This window comes from Typha latifolia, chromosome 4, assembly GCF_019914945.1.
Source record: "Typha latifolia isolate L0001 chromosome 4, TyphaL0001v2, whole genome shotgun sequence".
In the NCBI taxonomy this organism is placed as follows: Eukaryota; Viridiplantae; Streptophyta; class Magnoliopsida; order Poales; family Typhaceae; genus Typha; species Typha latifolia.
Genome location: NC_133089.1, coordinates 14022215 through 14042377, shown reverse-complemented (window position 1 = coordinate 14042377; position 20163 = coordinate 14022215). Strand labels below are relative to the sequence as shown.

The following is a 20163-nucleotide window of genomic DNA, read 5'->3' as shown; positions in this document are numbered from 1 at the left end:
ACTTCCATTCTACATCGTCGGTGCCATCATCGGAGTCGTTCGAAGGCGATAGCAGCACGGATGATGAGATCAACAATATGAATATTAAGGGGAAATCGGTATATACACCAGGAATGCAGAATGATGAGAAGATGATCAAGGGTGATGAGAACGAAGACGAAGACGAGAGTACAACTGCGTTCCCTGAGCTTTGCAATGGGTATTATACCTACAAGGAGTCGACTCTATCAAACGATAGATAGATAGATAGCTATATAAAGAGCTTATATGATAGATAAATATATTATGTCTTGTTAACTTTCTTTTGTTCATGGTATAGATAATAGACGGTCTAATTTCACATTTTCTATATATATAGATATATACCGAAAGAATGAGATGAAAGTACAGTGTTCTAATCCTAAGTTTGTTTGTGGCATATATTATTATTTCAATTAGTATTTTTGAGGTAACTTTTTTGTTATTTTGATACATCCAAAGAAGATGAAGTTATCCATAATACACCAGTTGCTCCTGTTAAAAGGCATTAAATATTCCACACTTCTCTGATACAATAGCAGAAAGCTAGGCAATTTCAAACTGATGATTGACTTGATGATTGTTAATAGAGCTATATCCTAGTGGTTGGCACCCTTATTCTCTTACTAAGTGCACGTCACAAAGCACTTCTTTAAGGTGGGTGGTCGTACTTAAAAGGACAGAAAAAGTGACAAGACAGATTCATTCATTCAACAGTCGTAGCCATTGTTCTTCTTGGCACCCAGACATGCTTCGACAGCTTCTCCCACTGTCAGGAAAATCCATGCTCCTCCAATCCTGTCGATAAGGCGGGCCAACTTCATCTTGTGAATCACCTGCCATCCAGGATTTGCTATTGCTAGCTGCAACCATATTTTTCAGAAAGAGTTTTCAGCTGGTATAGCTAGATGTTGTTTAGATAGTGTTGTTTCTCAGTTTCTTAATAGACTAGCTGTTTGGCTCACCTGTATGCTAAGTAACGCCAGTTCCTTGTGTATTTCTTTTACTGCTGCGATTCCTGAAGTATCGATATTCATCACATCTGCAGCAAAATCCATTGATCAGAGATGGTTAATCTGTTTAGCAAGAAATGCTGTGATGAGAGTCGTCAATTACTTGACATGTCGATAATGACCGATTGGATTCTTGCTCTGACCATCTTCTTAGTTGCGTCACCTTCTTCCGTTGCCACCCATTGAATGATCCTGAGTTAAGAGCATCACTATGCTTGCTTAGATCTTGCTATTCAGGAAGGTCCACAAGAGTCATATTAGACATAATCAGAATAATGAATCTAGTGAATTCACCAAGATTACACTTTAGACTACTTGTACCTTTCTCTTATGAAATTGGCATTCATGAAGCACAGAAAGGATGAGTCGATGCGGAGTAGCAGTATGCCTGGTGTCTGGGAAGCCACTGGATACTGTCTGACGCTGCAGAACACGTTCGTCCCTTGCATTCTCCCGAGCATTTCTATATGAGGGCGGATCGATCGTACAATAATCTTGGCAAAAGAGATGGTTATCTGCAAGAGTGGTGAAAGTTTATAAAAGATATATATATATATATAGCTACTTTTTTAGATTGTGCTGTGAATTTTAGATGATTATATATTATGATATGTCCAATGCTGTTTAAGTGGGACGAATTAGTCCACTTGGTTTGATCATGATCTAAGCAAGTGGCATCAACATGAGATGTATAGCTAAACTGGTCTCAGATATATACGCAGAACAATTGATATATCAATCAAGGAAGTTATATATTTTCCAAGCATCATACCGCAACCAAGAGACCAATTTCCACTGAGCCAAATAGCACGCCGAAGAATGCTCCTATGCAAGTGAGGAAGTCCATCTTGTCAACTTCCCATATGTTGGAAGCTTCTTTTATGTCGATTAGTCCAGGGAGGGCAGAAAGTATAATTGATGCAAGTATGGCCACAGGGGTGTAGTATAAGAGCCTTGCAAGAAACTGTAAGGCTATTATCACTGTGATGGCCATGACGATATTGGAGACTGTTGTTTTGCACCCTGCACTGAAGTTTACCGCTGTTCGAGAGAAAGAGCCTGTGGATTTTTACAATAGCAGGTGTTAATTGTGCTTTCAATATGCTAATAGTACATTTCTGAAGCTGAAAAGAATAGAATCAGATCTCACTTTGTTTGATTTGACTATCAGCAATACTAATTTGTCATTTTGTTTGATGCATCCTTACATAAAATTACTCAACAGAGTTTGCAAAGGCATACTATTTCGAAAGGATACGTGAAGGCACAGTAAATTAATGGAGTACCTGCTTCACAGGATAATTATGGATTGTATCCAAAGTTATATGAGATATTCATGCAAAAAAAAAAAAAAAAAATGTATGCTCAACCTACAATAACTTCTATTTGATAGATTTCACAGTTATATATATTGACCTCATTCTTCCTGTCTGATGAAAACTAATGTCAAATTCTATCATATTCTCTACAAACTTAGGAGTACGGGGTTTACTTCACAAGGATTGGACTACTGTTTCCATCTTTTGCTTCTACTATTTGTCCAAGTGCATGATATTGGCATTGGCAATTATATAAGGCATCTTAACAAGAATATTATATGTTCTAATTTGACAAAATTCTCCTTGAGCTTCTGTTGTTTTCTTTGATTTACTGAACACTGTGCTGACCTGTCGCGACATAACAAGAAGATAAAGATCCAGCGACGTTCATGACGCCCATAGCCATCATTTCCTTGTTGCCGTCGATCTGATAGCCTTTTACTGAGGCAAAGGATCTTCCAACAGAGATAGCCTCCTGTTATGCATGTTTTAGCAGTTTTGTTATCAAGGGTAGTGAATGATGCATATGGATAAATGTTCTCAAAGATATAGTTGCTGGAGATAACCATAGTTCTCAGAGACAGATACCGACCGTGAGAGCAATGACCGCAGCGATGAGACCGATCTTTGCACACTTGCCTACGTATGGTCCTCTCAGCTGTAAGTCTTTTGCTGAACTTGGATTTAGTCCTCCATTGACATGCTGTATAATCTTGACACCATGTCTATCAGCTCTTGTAACAAAGACCAGAAGGGTTGACAGAACAACACAGAGCAGAGGAGAAATGGCAGTCAACCAGAAGAGCTTCTTCTTCCTCCTAGCCTAAGAGTAGAATGTTTTGATTGCATTAGCCTACATAGTTTTAAATATTCACATGTAAAAGAAAGTAGGTTGGCATTTGTATTCTTACTATGAATCTTGTCATCAGAATGAATATGAGGAATGAGCATCCAATGACAAAATTATCAGGGTTCCACTGTCATCAATAAGCCATAGAAATACTTTTTAAGTCAAGGATAAAAATAAATAAATAAATAAATATATATATATATATATATATATGAGCAATTGACATGAACAACGGTATTAGAAAGGATGAACCATGAAAATGCTTTAAGTAAGTTGGTTACGGATAGAACAAGGTCAATTCTCGTAATGTAGTCACACTAGCTATAATATCAATGACTGGCCTGGTTCTCATATTTTGCTACATCGTCTCATGTAACTTACAAGAGTTGCTTGTGAAAAAAAACTTACAGGTTGATGAACTGCAGCCCAAACTGCCTTGACGACAGAAACAACATCAGTATTGTTTGTGAAGTGAGATATCCCAAGTAGTCCTTTCAGCTGTTGCAGTCCTATCACAATTGCTGCTCCTCCCATGAACCCAACGATGGCAGCGTGCGAGAGAAAGTCCACAAGAAAACCCAGTCTGAGAATGAGCAGATGAAACAGAATAAGCTCACTTCTGTACTAACATGCGATTTCAATCGACGATGGGGATCGCAAGAATCACCTGAAGAGTCCAAAGGAAATTTGGAAGAGGCCAGCGAAAAATGTTGCAGTGAACATCACTTTTCTATAGGCAATAGGATCAACTGCTGGATCTACTACTTTCTGAACCATGGAGGACAGAAGCAGAGATACAACAGCCACTGGGCCAATAGCTATATCTCTTGAAGTCCCCATTACAGCATAGATAAGAGGTGGCACAATACTTGTATCTATTAGAAAACAGTTAGTAGTCAGAACAGAAAAGGAAAAAAGAGTCCCTCCATGCCAGGAGTACAAGGACCTCAAGAAGGGAGAGAAGCCAATGCAGCTGACAACTTACAGAGACCATACTGGGGATCAAGTTTAGCTAAAGAAGCATATCCAATACTCTGCAAGGAGATCAAATAGATTTAATGCCATGCCATGCCAAATCATGTAGCTTTTAGCAGTTCAGATGTACATTCAGCAAAGAGAATTACTTGTGGGATGCCAAGGCTTGCAAGAGTTAAACCAGCCATCAAGTCACTCCTGAAGGACTTGAAACTGTAGCTCCTTCCCCATCGAAGGACTGGAAACAAGCCATAAATTGCTGATAGAATCCATGAGAGAAATGAGAACCGGCTTCCTTGCGGAAGAACCGCCTCTTTGATTGACCCAGAGAGCTCTTCCCACAGGGTAGGAGGCTCTGGGGTATTCAGCACAGGAATGTTTATAATGCTTCTTGATTCCTCATCAGCACTCTTTGCAACAGAGATGGAATCGACTACAAAGGACTCCATTGATCTTGAAGTGTTTGGGTAAACTCTCAATGTCCCCTTTGCTTGTTAAAAGCAGTTGGCCTTTGGACAAAGAATCTTGCTTGTGAGTTGACCATGGCAGACTATCATGGTTGAGACTGGCATAAAGACTTGCAGAGTTGAAGTGTGAAAGATAGAGGTGTGTGCTGGGATAGCATGGACCTTGAACACACAATCTCTACTCAAGGAATATGGAAAGCTTTATAGAATTCACATGTGGAGGTTTGGACAATGATACTCTGTATGTAATGGACTCTGTGGTGTGTGGTCTCCTCTACTGATAAAGTTGACTGGATGATAGTAATGCTTCACTAGTTAGCATAGTTGAATGCCACTAACCATTTATTTCTTAATTTTAATGAGAGCATCTTCTAGACAAAAGATGTTATAGAATCACTTTTCTGATAGTGAACCAACTGTTCCTGCTGTGATGCCAATCAAATCCTGTGCATTTCTACTGCAAAGGAAATTCCATAACTTATAATACAACAATGAGAACTCCAAATAGATGATATAACTGGTATGCCAAATTATTATATTGATTGTTAGACAAGTTCTTATCAATGGTCTCTTACCGATATCGGTCAGCTAGTTAACATGATATTAGAGCTAGAGCAACTTTATTCGTATCACTGTATTCTAGCCTTTAGCAGTATCTTAGCATTGAGTACTTCTGTAGGTGTCTCAAAGGAAAGCTCTCCACTACTGGCCTGTAGCAAATGTCAAACAGTAGGTGCCTTGAATGTGGACGGAATTTGGACCTTTCTGAAATGTTCCCAGCTACTGCGTATATATTCTAGATCGCCTCCAGCCACCTATTGTGGAAATATTTTTTGGTGGAGCCCCAGAAAGGATACATCTTAAAAAAGAAGTCTTCTTCCTTTATCTAAAGTCTCCCTACTTGTCCACTTACTTATGAGTTGTCTTCATATTATTGGATGAGTTCGTTTGATCTATCGCGAGAATCACTTGCAATTGTAGAAGAACACGAACTTAAGAGATGGATGGAAAAATTAAATATATAAAAATTGGGTGCATGGTGGGGGACATAATTTAGGTTGCCATTAGTTGTGGTTCTCATGAATCCCCAAGCTTTTTATGTTTGTCAGCAGCTTTTCCAATTCTATGTTTCTATTTTAAGATCAAGATGTATATATTTTGTTTTTTTTAATCTTTTAATGATTCTATCTACACTTTTCTTTTGTTTTATTTTATATTTTTTGTGAACCCCATGTAGGGCTGTCATGCTTGACGAGTGGCCCAAGCTCGAGTCCGGCTCGGCTTAGTCAGAGCTGAGCCGAGCTCGAGGCGTCGTAACAGGCTCGAAATTAATATTGAGCCAAGCTTGAGCCGGAGCCGGCTCGCTCAGGCTCGGCTCGATAGGCTCGATAGCCTGACTAGCTATAACTAAGGACACGTAACATAAAGAAATATTGTCACGTGTCCCTCACTAACCCATTCTCACCTGCAACCCATTCAATATTCATCATCCTCACTTACTCCACCCTCACCCATCACTTCACCCAGCCCATCACGTCACCTTCCCCATCCTTAATTCCCTCACCCACCCCACCCTCACCTTCACCCTCACTCTCACCCCCTCACCCTCACCCTCATCCACCCGATCACCACTCATAACCTCATCTCACGCGCCACTACCTCCTCCCTCTCCGTCGGCCTCCATCGGCAAGCCACACCCTCCTCTTTGTCAGCCTCCTCCTCCTCCTCCATTTGTCTCCGACTCCTTCGGCAAGCCACCGATCCATGCCGCCACCGCCCACGCCGCCGCCGCTTCATTCTCTAATCGAGCCCGAGTTGCTCGGGCTCGGTTAGGCTTAGCTCGAGCTCGGTTAGGCTTAGCTTGAGCTTGGCTAGAGTTGAGTTGAGCCGAGCCTGAGCAAAATTATGAGGCTTGAAAGTAATTTCGAGCCGAGCCTAAGCTAGAGCCAACTCGCTCGGACTCGGCTCGTTTACAACCCCTAGGTACATGTCAAATACAACTAGACTATACATACCGAAGAAAATATCATCCATAGACAAATGATGAATAAGAAGGCAGAAGAACCATCTATATATTATATTAGCTAACTAATTAATTCAAAATTCTAAACTATAAGATAAAAAATTAATATTATATATTATAATAACTTATATTAACTCACATGACTATAATCTTTCTCATGTTTTTTTTTTATTTTTTTATATTGAGTTGGCCAGAGAAATGGTACGGTTGATACTTGATATAGTGTATGTTTGAAGTGATGTGACTGGGTTTTGGGAACCACCACCTGCACCCGTAGTGTGACCACCTTGCCCACTGCCTTTGTGCGATCTCGCCGAACAATGTCTTGTTCTTTTGGTATCATTTTTGTGTCTATTTTAGTGGTCCGCTGTTCTTTTTTTAACCATTTTGACCTTTGTATTAGAGGTTTAATTATAACTAAACTCCTAAACTGGTAGCTGAGTGACACTCTTATCTAATAATTTGACCCCCCCCAACTATGTAATATCTCTCGTCATCTCCCCTCTCACAATGATTAAACGATTATCCTACTCTTAAATAATCACATGATAATTAAGAAAGTCAATGTGTCATGTAAAAATAAATAAGAGGGTTTACATATAAATAGGCAACAAAAAAGGGTATATTAATTTTAATTTCAAGATTAACATGGAATCATAAAAGGGCCAATGAAAGCTCAACCATGAATTTTAACAAGATTAACCCCTGATTCTTTACAAACTCGTAGGCTAAACCATGAATTTAATCTTAATCTTAATTGAGGCAAGCAAAATCTGATACTAAAAATGACGTTGTCTTCTATGGGAGTAACTTGGTCGGATAAATGAATGATAAAGACTTGAAGTTCATTTTTGGCTGCTAAGTAGTAACACACAATGTGTAGAGTCTAACACCCATCAATAACGAGACTTATGTTGTATAATAGTATTCAAATTTAAGTATTTATTAATTATTAATATTGGAGTTAATTGGGGATCGATCAAGTTGAAATATGATATTATTTAATGGACTATAACAATTCTCTTACAAAACTTAGAGGGAATTCTTTTTTTTTTCTTTTTTATAAAAACCCTTGTAATTCTATAATTTTGTTCGTGTTACAAACATGACATCCAAGAGAATTGGGGAAAACCAAACCCACTATCAACACAAAAAAAAGGCAAGCATTAAGCCCAAAAGACATACAAAATCTAAGTGGAACAGCACCCAAATAGCTCAAGAATAATATGCCAGTTAACTAAAGCTTCATCATGATTGTTATGGATCTTGAAGCGATGTAGCTAGAAAGGATCCTCTAGAAAGCGTAAAATAAAACTAAACAAAGAAAACAAGAAAGACCCAACTGAGCTGGAGGTGGTACAGCCTGGTGGATAATATCCATCTTTAAAGACTTAGCCCTCATATTTTTTGGCTTAGCTCTCCCTCATTGGGCCGGCCTACCAATAGCTAGCAGGCTCACTTTCGCTATGACTTATGATAAGGAGTACGATGTAGTGGACGATTGCGGACTTCGTTGTGGTGAACGACAATGGTGGATAACGGAGTAAATGGTGGTGAGGAGGAAGCAGTGGTTGACAGAGGTCTGTGGGCGATGACAAAACACAGAGGAAACCAAGGCTAGGGGATTAGGATGAAAAATGAGTATGTCTTAAAGATAAGGAGACGAGGACCACGATAACAAGGAAATCACCATTGTTGTCGAAAAAGAAAAGTATCTTAGAGAGATGAAAATGATGATGAAATTGAGAGGAAGAGAAGAGAAAGGAGCGAAGGCTAGAGCAAGGGAGAAGGGAGAGAGATTGCCGACGAAGACGAGAAAAGAGGAGAAGAGATTGGCCCAAAAGCCCCAAATCCTAGCAAAGCTCTGCTAGAGCAGAGGCAGATAAGTGGGAATAAATACTTTGAAATTTTTATAATATAAAGAATGTAGATATATATTGGATGTGTTATGTTAATTTTTTAATCCAAAGTTCAAGAGATATAATAATTAACAAAAGTGAAAGAACGATAAAGTTGTTTTAGGACATCTTGTACTTCTTCCCCTTTTTTTTAAGACATAAGATGCAGTTAGGAAGAATGGAAGTTATTCGGAATAAATCATCTTTATGCTATTTTAACTAAATATGCGACAATTTTTTGGAATAAAAATATTGTAAGTTGATTTTATCTCAGTTTTTAGTTGGGATAAAATTTTGGAAATATCTCACCTATTTATTCTAAAACGCAAATCACTAATTTGTCTTCTCTAGTACTAAATCCGCCAACGTGAATATGATATACTTCGTGATATATTAAAATATCTTATAGTAAACAAATATTTTAATATGTGATATCCGTATATATAATGCTATTTGTGATGGTATTTATATTGGATAAATTACGATGAATTGAATAAAATTATTTCCTAGCCTAAAATTGTAAGACTAATCATGAGAAGATAGTATAGAATATGTAAAATTAAAATTTATATTTAATATTAAATCTATTTATTATTGTTCTCCAATAAATAAATAAATAAATATCTATTTATGTTAAACTATAAAAGATAATAAGATCAATTTAATTATTTTTATTCTTTATTTTAACTATCACAATCAAATGGTATTTTTATCCCAACAAGAAATTAAAATTAAAAAAAATTCTCATTTTATCTTAATTCTAATTTTTTTTTCTTATTCCAACAAATTAAATAGGCCATGAATCTCAAAATATTAAAACAATATTTTAACTTTTCTAACCAAAAAAAAAAAATCAAATCAAGTTTCTAAAATATGAAAATCATATCTAAACAAGATTAATGGATCTAAAAAATATTGTTGTTTAATCTCAATGGTCATATTAGACGAGTGGGGTAAGAATAATTTAAGTAATATGAAAAATATATCATTTGAAATGGACAAAATATTTTACCTTTTTTTATTTATTTCATTCCACTGGGCATTTGTTAAATTTTAATTATAAAATAATCATTACATAGGGTGTTAATTGTAATTCTCTGTAATAATTAATTTAAAGGAGAATCCTGGATGGCAATTTGTTAAGAGTCACATGTAAGTGTAAGTGAGGTATCTCCCATCTTCGTCTCCTGCTAATATTATTTTTATAGTGAGATAATAAGCAACTAAGATCGCATATGTACAAAATAATTCACATGCTTCACGAATTTTTTAGCTCCAGGCCACGTAATAATCCAAGTTAATCCGCTGCATTTGAGAAGATACTCTGAGGTGCCCAAAATATTACTCGTAATTTAAATGATGGAATCTAAGATTAATAATTAATAGACTATGCACCACTACCATACCAATGAGATACTTTTTTATGTTATAATTATACGGATAGATAAGGATTAGATCCTCTTGGGCATTTTTTTGGATTTTTATTTTGCATATAAACCCCTCTAAGATCTTCTATTGATGCCACCTACCTTTCTAAAGTTTTTTAAGTTGATTAGAACTTGTAGAGTAACTGGATTGGACATCCGTCTAAAATACTTAATACCCTTTAAAATTGCTCTCTTTGTATGGATAATTATTGGAATTATTCGTTGATTTTTTTTTAATTTAACTATAAAATAGAAATGTTATGATCCTTAACGTAGTCTTCTCCTTTGTTTAATTACTGAGATTTTAACTCGTAATTATAAAAGAAAAGCTATAGATTTTAATGGATATATATATATATGTTAAAATAGAAGGGATAATTGACAATAGTCGAGAGAGTCCTGGACCTCCTGGTGTAATTATCCCAATAAAGAACTTAGATGGATGCATACGCAAATAAGAAACTTATGAGGGCTAAGATGACTTTTTCCTTGAGGAAACTAGCTATAAATAGTTGCCTCCGGGCCTGTAGGCGTGGAGCCCAAGGAGAGAGAGACTCATCTTCTACGATTTTGGGAGAGAGAGAGAGAGAGGGTCGGGAAGGAAGAGGGAAGAAGGATGTTTATAGAGAAGTTCAAGGTGGAGAGCCCCAATGTGAGGTACGGGGAGGAGGTGATCGAGTCGGTGTACCGGTACGAGACGACGGAGTTGGTACACGAGAGCCGCGATGGATCCTCGCACTGGATCGTCAAACCCACCACCGTCCGATACGACTTCAAGACTGACACCCGCGTCCCCAAGCTCGGGTACATTAGATAGATCCCTCCATCTTCGTTTACAGTTTACTCCCTCTTGTTCTTATATTTATACATTTACTTTGTAAACCCTTTCTTCTTGGTAGGGTGATGCTTGTGGGGTGGGGCGGGAACAACGGTTCCACTCTCACAGCTGCTGTCATTGCTAATCGAGAGTAAGTTCTACATTTTATTTTGTAATTTCTCTCTCTCTCTCTTTTGTTTTTTTTTTTCTAAAAGAAAGGTTATGATTAGGGGGATCTCTTGGGTTACGAAGGAGAAGGTGCAACGAGCCAATTATTTTGGGTCACTGACGCAAGCCTCAACTATAAGGATTGGGAGCTTCAATGGGGAGGAGATCTATGCCCCTTTCAAGAGCCTTCTTCCAATGGTAATTATATTTGTCTATTTTTTTCGATGAAATATTTATATTTGACAACTTGCATTTTGGCCCATTGTGAAGAGGAGGGTATTTTAGGGTTTACCGTTGGATCTAAGCAATATTCCTGTGTTTAATTGAATAAGGTGAAATAGAGTATGAGAAGTAGATGTATTGATCATATTGTGTGTAAAATATTATAGAAGCAAAATGGAGGGTGCTAACTGCTAATTGTAATTTTACATCTTTTGGACTCTCTTTTTTTTATCAGTTAGTAAGGATCTAGTCTTAAATCACATTACTCTCAGATAAGAACTTTCTGTTTTCTTCTAGACTTGAATGTAGTCTAGAGACTTAAATATGAGAGGAGAAAAAGTGAAAACTTTGATTTTGGTTGTCTCTTAGTCAAAATTAATCTAAAACAGACGAGTGAAGCTACACCACAAACTAGAAAAGAGGAGTGGAGAAAGGTCCTAGAGAAATGAGATTTATGAGAGGTTATTATGTTTATAGATTTTGTTTTCTTTTACTAGTTTCTTTTTTAATTGTTATAGTTAGTTACTATGAGTGGTTGGTTGTTTGATTTCAGGTGAACCCAGATGATATAATCTTTGGGGGGTGGGATATAAGTAGCATGAATCTGGCTGACTCCATGGCAAGAGCCAGAGTCTTAGACATAGACCTTCAGAAGCAGCTTAGACCCTACATGGAATCCATGGTCCCTCTACCAGGAATCTACGATCCTGATTTCATCGCAGCGAACCAAAGCACGCGTGCTAACAATGTCATAAAGGGGACCAAGAAGGAACAAGTTCAACAAATCATCAAAGACATAAGGTATTAATATTCAATGACAAAATTAGCTCATTTATAACCTTAATTATAGAATGTAACTTAACAAAGGAGCTATACATTGCTAGAGTACACATTGCTTCTAGTTTCTGAGGACTTAAAGATATGTGCTTGTGGAATCTCTCATGAGATAGGGAGTTCAAGGAGAAGAACAATGTGGACAAGGTGGTTGTACTATGGACAGCAAACACTGAGAGGTATAGCGATGTCATCGTCGGGCTTAATGACACAATGGATAATCTGTTAGCTTCTTTGGAGAAGAACGAGGCTGAGATTTCTCCGTCAACCTTGTATGCGCTCGCTTGCATCCTTGAGAACGTTCCTTTCATCAATGGGAGCCCACAAAATACCTTTGTTCCTGGTATGGCATGTAATACCCAACTTATGGTTTCAAAATTTTGGGGACAGCCCTGAGTTGCTACAAACTCTTTTTTTCCTGAGATTGTAGGTCTCATTGATCTGGCTATTATGAGGAACAGTCTTATCGGAGGAGATGACTTCAAGAGTGGTCAGACAAAGATGAAGTCAGTCTTGGTAGACTTTCTTGTTGGGGCTGGTATCAAGGTATGCAAGCTTTAATGATCTCAACTTAGATAGTTTCTTCCATAATGCAAAAGGACACTGAAATATCTAAAGTAAAGCGAATATGGAAACTTTTTGTTTTTCTGTTTGCTTTTAGCCAACATCTATTGTTAGCTACAACCACTTAGGGAACAATGATGGCATGAACCTCTCTGCACCGCAAACTTTCCGGTCAAAGGAGATCTCAAAGAGCAATGTGGTGGATGACATGGTCTCCAGCAATGGCATCCTCTTTGAACCTGGAGAGCATCCAGACCATGTCATTGTTATCAAGGTAGGAAGCATATTTGGAAACTTGGTACTGTACTTCATCAGTATAATTCACTGAGACTTGTACAAACACTGATACCTCACTTTGTTCAGTATGTGCCTTATGTCGGAGACAGCAAGAGGGCTATGGATGAATACACATCGGAGATATTCATGGGCGGTAAGAACACAATCGTACTTCACAACACTTGCGAGGACTCCCTTCTGGCGGCACCCATCATACTAGACTTGGTGCTGCTGGCTGAACTCAGCACTAGGATTCAGTTAAAAGCTGAAGGCGAGGTACGGAAGGAAGATATATATTACTAGTCTTCCTATTTTGTCTATGCGAAGAGTGTGGAAGAAGAGATGATAATATTTCTTATTTGATTGTGTAGGATAAGTTCCACTCCTTCCATCCAGTTGCTACTATCTTGAGCTACCTCACCAAAGCTCCACTTGTAAGTGAAAGATACTTATGTTTATGCAGTTGATTATTTTCTTCATGATAATAATTAGGATTTATTCTAATGAATAGAGTTCTATTAACTATATACATCAGTGAATGTTTACAAGTTCTACTATAAGTTATGATATTCTAAATTCATCCATTTTCTAGAGTTTGCACTATTTCAATGGAATAGAATGCATTTCACTGAATTCAAATTACTCAACAAATTACTATTTCTATAATTCTCTTCATTTCTCTAGTTAATGTTAATGCTACTTGTAAAATATGCCATTGCCTCTGATTTTTAGTGGTATAGCTAATGATTAGCTTGTTGAAAAATGTGGTGGTAAAATAGGTACCTCCAGGCACACCTGTGGTAAATGCACTTTCCAAGCAAAGGGCCATGCTGGAGAACATCCTAAGGGCTTGCATTGGTCTTAGCCCTGAGAACAACATGATCCTTGAATACAAGTGAATCTACCAGAGGACGACAACAAAAGTACTGGAGGGGCCAGCGAAGAGGTGGATCATAACTCTCTCCTGTTATGACTTGTCTTTTAGGGTCTCTGTTACTTTTTGTTGTGCATCTTGTAATCCTTATCTCTATCTTTTTCTTTTCTTCTTTTTTTTGTTGTTAACTGTGTTCACTTCTAAGTTTCAACTTTGGTTTGGTATGTAGTGACTTGAATTCTGGTCTTAACTCAAGGAATAAACTCAAATCCTGCAATAGTTAATCTAAAATCAACCTCGGTCTTTTATATATCATTATCTCAATTCTTGAATGCCATATTATGCTTCAGCTCTCCAAGTCAGAATAGCAATAGAAGAGCGGAGGTGGAATTTCATCTCATCTGGATTGAGATTGCTATATCAAAGAGGGAGAAAGAACAGGAAGTTTATCTGCAAGGCCAATGTTTTAATTCTTTTTCTAAAGTGGAAAAGGAGAAAATGCATTTAGATATTTTGTTATGCTTCTTTTCTTATCTAATATGCACTTTCTTGTTTCTATGGTCTTCAATATCCAGAAGAACGGCAAAATTTCTGGGAAATGTATGTGAATCTGTCATCCTTACCTAGTCTTCCTAGCAGTTATAATTGTCTTAGAAATATCCATTCCATATAACAGTTCATGACAGACTCCATCTTGCATTCATATCAGTACATGGTTTTGACCATAAAAATGAGTAGCATTCTGCCCCCTTCTAGGGTCGCATGACTCACATTGCATGCAAAATAGTTAAAGAGGAAATTTATGTACTAGGCTGCCGTCTACTTTATTAACCAAGCTGCTTAAGCATATTATGATACAAAGTTTGTCGAAAAAGTACATCTTGATCCCCAGTTTATCATGTGCATGAAATAATATTTTCTTTTAGGTCACTTTACGCATTCTTCTTCCTCAGATTGATCTATTCACTAGTCAGCTGCTGATTTATTTTTACAACTTACTTCTATACAACAACTGCTGTAAAAAATCAAAGTTTTCTGGCCATTGCATAATAATGAGGCTTATTAAGATAAAATGATGCAATGAAAATGGCTCTTTTCTGGCAGTCCAGTTTAGAAGCCAACATATTGAGTGTAGTGAGCATATGCCTCTGATGACATGCCAATTGGAGCACGAGTAACAATATCTGGAAGATTGAATGCATCGACCAGTTCTCGGGCAACTCCTCTGACTTGAAAACTCAGATATTCCATCAGTTTATGGATGGCCTGTAAAGAGGCGAAGCTTATTATAAGCCAGTGGCACATCTTTGGGCCTAGTGATATGAAAGAATTGAAATCAAATTTTCATGCCATGAAATATACCTTGGCTTTGTTTGGAGCAACATAATCTACATTTCTGTATGTTCCAATATCTTTCCAGATCCGATCCAAAGCATAAAGGTCGCAAACTAACTTCAAGACACCACGAGTGTTCTCATCGGGACAACTGCAAAATAATACGATCAGAAACGTAGCTGGAAAACAGCATTAACCAAGGCTTTCTCATAAGAGTAGGGGCCAAGAAAATTCCAATTGATCGGCAAACAGTAGCACATTTTAAAATGTCAGTTCCAGCCTTGGAAATTTTAGTGTCCTTAAGAAGCAAAACAGCAGGTATTGCCACACTACGCTGAATAAATGGAAAATTAGTAATATGTAAATTCCTGAAAACCTCACCTTTGTACTGACTCTATGAACCTTGCAAGGATGACTGACTCAATGTGAGATTCTGCAAGGGTCAGCAGATGATTTAAGCATCTGTTCCATGCACCAAATCCTCCTAGTGTCTTGCTATGCTTGTTAAGACGGGCAGCAGCACTTTGAAGTAATCGAGATGTTCGGTACTGAAGAATAGGAATTTGTATAAATCAGTAATGTAGGAAGTGAATCAAAGAGAAACATTCTAATATGAAGTTATAAATTAAGAAGAGATTCACTCTAAATGCATCCAGTTGGAACTTCGGATCTCGCAAATGGTCAGCCCCTTCCCACCGAGCTGTTACTGGATTTGGCTGGGACAAATATGAAGACATAGATTCTCTCAAATAATTCCAGGTGACTGTGAGAGTCCCTCCCATAAACTTCTCCTTGTATTGCTTCAAGAGGTCTGCTGCAACCTACATGGGAAAAAGAAATGTTGAATGCACTGCTAAAGTGCTAATCATTTAAATGGTGTAAATTTCAGTATTTACCTGCTGCAAAAGAACTGTATTGTCCCCTTCAAAAGTTTGAAATATATCATGGTCATTCCGAAGTATACCGAAACGGTTGACAGCTGCATATCCATGGCCACCACAGGCTTCCCGACATATACTAAGAGATTTTGCTGTGTATGATGTCACATAAGCTTTCAGGCCAGCTGAAAGTGCATGAACATCACCAACAACTTCGTCGTCATTTGATTTCTTCATCTCACAATACTTATCCACCAGATAAAGTGTAGCAAAGTGAAATGCATATGTTGATGCCAGCATGGGCATGAGCTTGTGCTGCTGAGATTGATAATCCAGTATACTAACTTCAGGCTGCTTAGGTGGACCAAATTGCTGACGGAGTAGAGAATATCTCACAGCAATTGTGACTGAAATTTTAAGTACACCTACAGAGGTATACGCAAGGCCCACCCGCCCTCCAACAAGTTCTCCAAGGGTGGCTGCAAACCTTTTATTGATGGTTGGGAGACTGCTTGTGTATTTCCCATCACATGAGACATCTCCAAATCTGTTGAGGAGATTTTCTCGAGGAATCCTCACAGAAGAGAATCGCAATGCACCATTATCTACCCCATTCAAGCCTACTTTGTGACCACAATCATGTATTTCAATTCCAGGAAAAATTACATGAGTATTGAGATCTCTTATCGGAACAATAAATGCGTGAACTCCCATATCAGCGGAAGCTCCTCCATTTCCTTGGAAGGGTAAAATAAGCTTCGCAAAAACTGTCGCAAATTTACCATGAACTGCTGCATTACCAATCCACCACTTTATGGCTCCATCATTTGGTGTGTTGATAATAAACTCATCAGTGACAGGATCAAAGGTAGCGGTAGTCTGGAGGCCTTGGACATTAGAGCCTGTAATAGGAGACCACAAATTTAATTAAAAAGAAACAGTTAGTCGAATATGATCAGAGATAATAGTTACTTACTTACATGCAAACAAAGGAAAGGATATTTAATCCCTACCATTAAAATAAGATGACTAAAGAAGCTTACCGTGATGGAGTTCTGTCATAGCAAAACAACCAGGATAATCCAAATTGTCAATTCCATCAAAGTACTTATCTCTGTGCTTTTTTGTTCCCAAGTTTATAACTGACCCTCCCCAAAGGCTGCATGACAAACATATTAAAGTTGGCAGTGCCATAAAAGAAGGTGGACAAATATTATAAAACAACATATATAACATAAGAAGAATCAAAGATCCCGAGCTGCTTTCCCTTATTGTCATGCTGCAATATATTTACAATACAAGAAGAGAATAAAAGTTCCTTTTCAGTGATCTAGAGCTCCAAGGACTTTGCCTCAGTTCCCAGAATTTCTCAAAGTCATAATGAACTTCTTTCTATCAGCATGAAGCAAACAAACTTATTTGGGTGAAATTATCAGGATTTCCATGACAGCAAGTAATGCATCAAATAGAAATGAATGGAGAGAAATGATCCATTTAGCCAACCCCAAATAGTTGGAACTAAATGCTTGGTTGTCGTTGTGTTGGCGGTTCCACGTATCCAGATCGTCACACAACTGCATCCTCTCATTGGATAAAAGAAAAGTTCAATGAGTGGTAGTCTCCCTTTCATTAACTGCTTGGAGTATCTCATAAAGCAAGATGAAGGGTCGATTTTCCTCCCCAGAGTCTTTGTAACACAAAGATCAGGATGCAAATATGCAACATTTGCAATAAAATACCTCACCTACCTTCAGTTGTGATAACTGATATCCATTTTTCCAAAATATTAAACTGTTAAAACAAGGGACTACAGTACACATCAAACCTTGGCAGTTCCATAAATATAGTGAACTATTGTAATGGAAGCAGTGTGAGGAAGCAAGCGCATCTCTATGATCTTCAATTATTTGATTAATAATATGCAGATGCAGAAGAGATCCAACAATAAGAACACAGGACTATTATTAATCACTGACGTGATATTAAACTCTATAATTGGACATATTGTCATTGACAAATTACGCTTGAAGCAGAGGTAATGAAAAGAATTGCACTTCTAATTTAGGAAGAAGTGCACATGTAGCCTACTATCCAGTCAATTATATTATATACAAAGCTAATAAATTGCCTATTCCCACTAGCCACGATCCGAAATAAACAAACACGATTCCCCAATTCCAACAGTGGCAGAGAAGAAACTAATTTACATAGTAGAATTCTCGATGTCAACCTAATTCCAAATTTCTTGAATTACGGGTCCATCAATGTACCCATTTTAAATTCATAAACACCTCCACCCAAAGAAACCTAATCAGAAATCTTTAAAGCGCGAATTTTGATAGCAGTAAACTGCCAGCCACTAAAAGCTAGGGATCCAATTCGCCAAATCCTCTTCCAAAATCTTAAATTTCCTCGAGAAACCAAAGCCACCGAAATTTGGATATCGGCAAAGCATCGAAACAAAAAGACCAGATCGACTGAGACAGACCGACATGCACATCTGATCCTTTGCTCCTATTCTCCAAATGTTCATCCAAAATTCAAAATTTCTTCAAGATTCCTCAAGATACTGACCTGTATTGAACGCCCATCTTGATCCCGAGTGAGATGTCGACACCGCCAGCTGCCTCAGCGATGGCGAAGTAAACGGATGGGTCATCAGCCACAAAGCGGAACGGCCTAATCCCCGCATCATGGACGAGAGCGGTGAGCTGGCGCATGCAGAGCTCCCGGTGGTCGGCGGTGGAGATCTCCACCGGAGTCTGGAGGTCCGGCCTCGACCGAAAGAACTCAAACACGCGGAGCTGAATCTCGCGGTGGCGCCCCCTCATGTACTCCTCGAGCACGGCCACGCTCACCGACGGCGACCGGATCCCACGGCAGGGGACGAGGGAAAGGTGCTGGGGATCGCCGGATGAGGGCTGAAGGAGATGGAGGGACAGGTGGCGGATGCGGCGGAGCGACGCCGGCTCGCCGGATTCGCGTTTGATTTGGTCTTCCATTCGTTCGAGACTTCGAGGGAAATGCGTGCGCGAAGGGGAAGAGGTGGAGGGAGGAGTGAAGATGGATAGCGAGAGGGCGGAGGTCAGCTATATACGCACGGAAGATGACGTGTTTGAGAAGTCAGAGGAGCACGTGGCGGGGAATGATTGGAGCAGGACTCCAAGAACACCTTTTTTTGGTGCTTATCCCATGTCACAACTGAGGTGGAAGAATGGGCCGATGGCCGCTTGTGTCCAAATTGCCACATTTTTATATTTTAGACAGTAGGAGCTTATCGAAGGAATAACTTTTCGGATAAGATTATCCACGATATAACTTTTTCAGATAAGACCTCAGAATAAAAAAATAAGGTACACGGATGTCGACAAAAGAGACTTGCTCCAGGAATTATGAATAAGTGAAAGGTTAAGCTACCGGTGAGTCTTACCAAAAGGTTATGAGTTCAGTTTTTGTAGTCTTAATTTGTGTGACCGGAGATTTAAATTCAAAGTTTATAATTGGATAATAAGTTCATAGATACTACTACAAAGTTTGACACTACTTTTGAACCAAACTTCAACTAGAAGGAATCAACTTGTTTATCGAGGGCGATGGTTCGTGCGTCACCTCTCAACCTTTAACTCACGGCACCGTCTTGGCACTGCCACAGTTTGTTTACACGTGGAACAAAGAGGTAGGATGGTGGGGCCGGACCAGACTCTTCCAATTAATTAATTAATTAATTATACGTAAATTAAAGCGGTGATCGTTGTTTAATTATTTTAAAAACTTATTGCAGGGGATACACGGGGTTTTATTTTATTATTAGAGGAATCTAATTTTTTATTCTTTTATTTTCTCTTTCGTGGCGCTTCCCGCCTTATAGCAAGTGGCGGCAGGAGGGGGAAGCGGGACGTCCACGTGTTAGTTATGGGGCCCGTCTGGTGGGTCCCAGTAAACTGTCCACTAACTGTGCTGCACTCTGGTGTGAATCTCCACAGCTTATGATCTTATATCGCCGCCATATCCACCAAAAAAGGCCGTTTGATCGGATGATGGTGAATTCTGACCATTGATCATGGTCGAGACGAGGGACAGGCGGAAAGCTCAGTAGCTTCCGTTACGGCGTAATAACGGAACGGGGCCAATGAGGTCCGGTCCGTCCGGATCCTTCCATTCCTCTCTGCGGGTCCCGCCCACTCCCCCACCTCTTCAGTCTATAA

The 20163-nt window shown here is 38.6% G+C and overlaps 3 protein-coding genes across 3 annotated transcripts; 1 reads left to right on the top strand and 2 right to left on the bottom strand.

Moving 5' to 3' along the window:
* Positions 1 to 504: 504 nt before the first annotated feature.
* LOC140787508 (low affinity sulfate transporter 3) lies at positions 505 to 4883 on the bottom strand. Its single transcript, XM_073136463.1, has 12 exons — positions 4325 to 4883; positions 4186 to 4234; positions 3868 to 4075; positions 3609 to 3783; positions 3262 to 3327; positions 2943 to 3173; positions 2699 to 2825; positions 1804 to 2090; positions 1353 to 1546; positions 1135 to 1223; positions 984 to 1060; positions 505 to 881 (listed from the first exon to the last, which is right to left on the bottom strand). The coding sequence occupies exons 1-12, from the start codon at positions 4622 to 4624 to the stop codon at positions 729 to 731; spliced, it is 1956 nt and encodes a 651-aa protein (XP_072992564.1). The 5' UTR covers positions 4625 to 4883; the 3' UTR covers positions 505 to 728.
* A 5650-nt stretch (positions 4884 to 10533) lies between these two features.
* Positions 10534 to 14036, top strand: LOC140786307 (inositol-3-phosphate synthase 1-like). The gene is made up of 10 exons (XM_073134630.1): positions 10534 to 10794; positions 10890 to 10958; positions 11038 to 11173; positions 11751 to 11998; positions 12148 to 12374; positions 12462 to 12577; positions 12693 to 12869; positions 12959 to 13147; positions 13243 to 13305; positions 13651 to 14036. The coding sequence occupies exons 1-10, from the start codon at positions 10607 to 10609 to the stop codon at positions 13768 to 13770; spliced, it is 1533 nt and encodes a 510-aa protein (XP_072990731.1). The 5' UTR covers positions 10534 to 10606; the 3' UTR covers positions 13771 to 14036.
* A 508-nt stretch (positions 14037 to 14544) lies between these two features.
* LOC140787705 (acyl-coenzyme A oxidase 2, peroxisomal) lies at positions 14545 to 19024 on the bottom strand. The gene is made up of 7 exons (XM_073136789.1): positions 18533 to 19024; positions 17002 to 17117; positions 15977 to 16860; positions 15722 to 15901; positions 15462 to 15628; positions 15108 to 15231; positions 14545 to 15011 (listed from the first exon to the last, which is right to left on the bottom strand). The coding sequence occupies exons 1-7, from the start codon at positions 18958 to 18960 to the stop codon at positions 14856 to 14858; spliced, it is 2055 nt and encodes a 684-aa protein (XP_072992890.1). The 5' UTR covers positions 18961 to 19024; the 3' UTR covers positions 14545 to 14855.
* Positions 19025 to 20163: the final 1139 nt, after the last annotated feature.